Source organism: Neophocaena asiaeorientalis, unplaced genomic scaffold, assembly GCF_003031525.2.
Source record: "Neophocaena asiaeorientalis asiaeorientalis breed wild unplaced genomic scaffold, Neophocaena_asiaeorientalis_V1.1 scaffold1, whole genome shotgun sequence".
Lineage (NCBI taxonomy): Eukaryota > Metazoa > Chordata > Mammalia > Artiodactyla > Phocoenidae > Neophocaena > Neophocaena asiaeorientalis.
Window position 1 is genome coordinate 2,888,655 of NW_020171981.1, and position 5,167 is coordinate 2,893,821.

The window sequence follows — 5,167 nt, forward strand, 5'->3', positions numbered from 1 at the left end:
AGCCCCCCCCCCCCACCCCCGCCCTCCTGCCTCAGTCTCCAGGGCTCCCTGTCGCTGGGGGCGGGGGGTGGGTCTCCTGGTTGTCTCCCACTCCGTTCTTAAGCCTCCTTCTCTGGGCCTCTTGCAGTTTGCATCTGTTCCTGAAACTCTATAATTTCTCTTCCTCCCCCTCTCCACTCTGTTCCAAGGTGCTAGTACTCGGAGAAGGAGCATAAAGGCAGCTCTGTTATAGCTTTTCGGTGGGGAGGTTTTCCCCGGGGTTTCCTGGTTTGGAGTTGGGGGTTGAGGTCTTAGAGCTGTCTTTGGAATGAGGCAGGAAACAGGCCTGAGGTGAGACTTGGGACTTGGGATCCAGAGTGTAGCTGGGTGGGGTTCAAGTTGAAGTCTTTGTGGGGGGTGCTCTCTCCTGCTTCTGGTCTTCCCTGGGAGATCTTGTTTGATGGAGCTGTTGCCATGGGAATGGAGAGAGCCTGAACAGGAAGAGGTGACATCTTCGTGCAGGTTGGATGCCCACCCCACTCCTCCAGCCTCTGGCCCCCAGAGCAAGGCCGGGAGCTGCACTGCCTTTGTTGCTGGAAGACTTATGTTATAATTTACCCTCGGTAGACCGGGGATGCACAGAAGGGTGGTGTGTGTTTGCAGCTCTGGTTTCAGGCAGGGATGTCAGACTCTGTGCTCCTGGGGTGGGTGGGGGCGGCTTGTACATCTGGCAAGCGTGGGCCTGGCTCTGGTCTGGCTCTATGTGTGATGGGGTGTTTCTGTGTGTGTGTCTGGCCAAGTGTCTGGCCTTGTGTGTTGTGAATGTGAGAGAGAAATGGAGGGGGTGTGTCTGACTGTGTGTGCATATGTGTGTGTGTATCTGGCAGTGTGTATATTTTGGATTTTTGTCTTTGTTTGATCTTAGGAAACTGAGAGGTGGGAAAGGGAGGGAAGGTAGGGTGAGCCTGTCTTCAGGAGACTAGAGGACTTTTTTGATGCTGCTGGTGGGAGGCGCAGATCCTCCACCCAAGGTCAAGGATCAGGGAACATTGAGAGTTTGACAGCGTCCCAGACAGACCTCCACTCCCTACTCTCCCTACACACACACAAATACACAGGCTTGCACAACTGAACCCAAACTCCTGGGACCCAGTACAGTCTGGCTCACTGAGCTTCCACAGAGCCTGCTTCCATATCTGTATCAGGAAAATTGGGTGAGGCCATTTGCCTCTGCCCCCTCTTTCTCTTTCAAGGCGAGAATGTGTGCTGTTGGTTATGTTTTGGCCCACATGGCTCACTGAATGGTCTTCTGTGGAACCTGGAGTCCTTCTACCTTCCGCATGCCTGGATGGAGTCAGGCCAGGCTTATTGGTTCCTTAGATGAGTAGGAAGCCCGGCCTGGGTGCCAGTGTGGAAAGAGCACTGGAACGGGAGTCAGGCTGCGTCTAGTCCTAGAACTGCCACTGAGTGACTGCGTGACCTGAGACAAGTCACTTCTTCCTGAGTTTCTTCATCTGTAAAATGAAAGGACTAGACAGGATGCTTTCTAATAAGATTCCTTCCACCTCTGCCATTCTAGATGTCTGGATGTGACCTTCAGTGACTCTTCCCAAGACTTGGAGATTTTCTAGTGAGGGAGTTGCGTGAATTTCATGTGGAGGGAAAGCAGAGCAAAGAATTCTGTAGCTGAGCATCTGAAGGAGCAGAAGGGAACCTCTGGGTTATCAGAGATTGGCTATTTCTGCAGTGGAAAAAGAAAAAAAACTAACGCTGAGAGAAGTCTAAATTACCGGGGAGCTTCCAGAAAAAGACTGGTAAGAATGGAGAGATGGGCGGTGATCTCTATAAGTAGGGGACTTTGAGAATGGGGAAAGACATAAGCCAGGCTTGGGTGGCAAGGAGGAGTTGGGATTGGGTGCTGATCAAGCTCCTTTCCTGCCACTATAGCTGAAACCCGGGGCACCAGGGGCCAGGAGCAAGGGCTGTTCCACCATGATGCCCTTGCAAAGACAGTGGTTTGGGGACAGAAGATATTGAAGGACTTGCCCCCCGGTTGGGGGAGGTATTGTGGGTGGGAAACAGTGCTCAGGTCCACTGTGTGGATGTGGTCAGTACTGACCTGTGAAAGCCTCCAGAGCTCCACAGGGCCACTTCCAAATGGCCCTTGGTCTCCCTTTTTCTGCTTCTTGGGACTTGTCTCTCCCTCTCCTTCACCCTCAGGCTCTTCCCTAAGGTGATGGGAGCTGGAGGTCCAGCCAGTTGCAGCTGGGGAGGAGCTGGGTATGAGGTGTGGGGCCCTGGGGCCTCGTGGGGGGAGAGATGGTGAGTGGGTGAGGGAACAGGGCTCCTGTCTACAGTTGTTCTTGGTACCTGCTGGCAGGGCCCTGCAGGTAACCATGGCAATCGGGTGAGGAACCAATCAGTGCTTCTCCCCACCCCCAGCCCCAGAGGTCTGAGGCCCCTGGGGATGGGGCAGGGGGAGCAGGGAGTGTGGCAAGGGAGCTCATTTCTTAAAGGGAGAAGGAGGAACATTTCATCCAGTAAGCACCACAGCTCTCGCCTTCACCCGTGCATCCAGAACAGAGCTTGAGGGGTAGTCTTGGTCTGAGTGCTTGCAGAAGTGAGAGGGTGAGGGTCACGGCCATTTGCTTAGGAGCTCTCGCATGTTGAGGCCACAGTTGGCCTGGAAGGAACTGCATGACAGTTCTTAAAAGCAAGTGTCTGTTTTGAAAACACAGTGAGTATGTGAGTGAGGTAGCTAAGGCAGTGTGAAGCGTGCGTGTGTGTGTGTGTGTGTGTGTGAGAGAGTGTGTGTGAGAGACAGAAAAGAAGGCATGAGATTTGCCAATAGCAACCAGGACCCTCATACATTATCAGACCCCCAAATGTTTTGTTTCTGGCTGTGCACACACACCCTGAGATTCATCTGGACAAGGCACACACATGGGGCAAGCAGTCACATGAAGTACCGTTGGAGGTCCAGCAGCATGTACGCATCCGATGGATATTACACACGCTCAGCGAGTCAGCCACTTGGGGTTTGTTCCCTCCTCTGGATGGTTGTAATAATATTTGGGCATCTTGCCAGGGGTTACTATGGGAACGACCAAACAGTGTAGTAGCCAGCAAGGCTTCTACATAATTATGAAGAGGGGACCCGTGCAGGGAGAGCTGGCTGAGGGGAGGCGGGAACCCCTTTCCTTCCTCAGGCCATGTCTGCTGGTCTTGGCCGCCGCGTCTCCACTGGCTCTGGGCTTGCTTGTTCCTCTCCGTCTGCCCTGTAACTTGGTGTCTCTCTCACATGTGGCCTTTGTGTCTCTCCATCTCTTTCGGTCTCTGGCCAGCCTCTGTTGGCTGTTTGGGTCCTGGCCAAACTCATTCTGGGGTCTCTATAGAAACTGCTGATTCCCAGCTGTGAATTTTGGGTCCTAGAAAACCCAATGTGTTGGCTTTAGAAATCTTTCTGGAAAGGAGAGAAGGATGTATGTTGTAAAAGAGCTGTCGGGACTTGGCCGCCCTCCCCAGCCTTGCCCCTTGGGCTTCTACTCTGGGAAAGAGGAGGGAGGTGCCATCGCTCCTGGGCGCAGGCTGGATTTCTACACCAAGAAGTAAGCACGTCAGCCAGTCCAGACCTGGGCTGTGCCCTTCCTCCCCGGACCCCGCCCGGGCCTGGCTGGGCACTTGGTGGGCTGTGGGGAGAACTTTCTGCATAGCTTTGGCAGGCATCTCTGAGAGCCTGTGGTCTGTCACCGGGCAGCTTGTGGCCGGGTTGCAGACAGGATACGGTGGGTGGGTAGCAGTGCCCACGTGGGGAGATTCCTGCGTGTGCCTGGGAGGGGCAGCGTGCAGCAGGCTCTTTGTCGGGGCACATGGTGGCCTTCCTGTGGAAGGGGCAGTAGCAGTCTTTTTGCCCAGACTTTGCAGTTAACCTGCAGAGTCCAGGGCTGGGCCAGGGGGCGGGTTGGAGCCGTGTGTTCCCAATTTTGGGCACATAAGGACCATCCTCAGTACTTCCTGCTTGAGCACCAGGCCTAGAACCTGCATGGTCAGCATATGGTGCATTTCCAGGGAGCTGCTCCGGGGCTGGGGCTGGATGCAGCAGTGCAAGGATGAGTTATGGGGTGCCCCCTTCAGCCTTAGGGCGGATGTGCCCCCAGTGTTTCCAGGGAACGCGTCCTGGAGAAGGAGTGATGGGATGGAAGGACAGTAGGATGGATTAGAAAGACCCAGTCAGATGTCTAAGTTTCCTCATAGGTCCTAGTGAGTTCACTTGAGTGAATATGGATTGGGATCAGGGAGATTTTTAAAAACTCCATTCTCTTCCATTTTCATGCCTCCCCACATCCTCTGGAGAGTTGAGTAGTACTTCCTGTGGTCTAACCTCAGTCTTTCTGCTGTCCTGAGATAGAACCTGACCTTGTTGCTCAAGGTCGTGAGATCTCCAGAGCCCCTGGCACCCAGTGAACACTCACAGGGGGTCAGAAAGAACCATCCCCACATGTGCACCCTGTCCGGCCTTAAAGGGAAAGGAAGGGCCTTGGGCCCAGGAGCGGTGTCGCTTGTGGGGCAGGTGGAGTAGAGTGTGGGAGGGGCTCTTGGCTCTGTGGGTTCCTGATTCCATGTTTGTTTCCCAGGGTGACGCTCCCCAGTCCCCTGCCCCCCACCCCGGCATCATGCATCGGACCACACGGATTAAAATCACGGAGCTGAACCCTCACCTCATGTGTGCCCTCTGCGGGGGGTACTTCATCGATGCCACTACCATCGTGGAGTGCTTGCATTCCTGTGAGTTGAGTCGAGGGGCTGCTCCTCGGGTGGGTGGCCTCTGCCCTGAAGAGCAAATACGTCCATGTGTCTGGTGAGGGTCCCAGGTCCCTGAGAGGCTGCCTTGGAGGGGACACTGGAGGGTTCAGCTCAGAAGTTCATTTGGGGAATTTTACCTGAAATCTCAGTTCTCTCCTTGAATCTCTGTGGCTGAAATTGCACTCCCGGAAGGTGCAGGTGCCCTGGTGTGCACCACGGGCTTGTGGCTGGGGGTCGAGGACCCTGGGATAGGGTGTCTAATAGTTTGGCTATTGTTTAGCACTCCGTCCGGGGGGCTTGGGACTTGGGGCTCACCTCGTGCATGGTACATGACACTGGCTCCACACACACACACACACACACACACACACACACACACACACAC

General features: G+C 54.7%; 1 protein-coding gene across 2 annotated transcripts in view; it reads left to right on the forward strand.

Annotated features, from left to right (window-relative positions):
- Positions 1–1,558: 1,558 nt before the first annotated feature.
- PCGF2 (polycomb group ring finger 2) overlaps positions 1,559–5,167 on the forward strand; it is an 8,740-nt gene continuing 5,131 nt past the window's right edge. For both annotated transcript variants that reach the window (XM_024745173.1, XM_024745181.1), the window contains exons 1-2: positions 1,559–1,793; positions 4,614–4,764. In XM_024745173.1, coding sequence (XP_024600941.1) covers positions 1,632–1,793; positions 4,614–4,764 — 313 coding nt within the window. In that variant the 5' untranslated portion in view covers positions 1,559–1,631. The remainder of the gene's footprint in view (positions 1,794–4,613; positions 4,765–5,167) is intronic.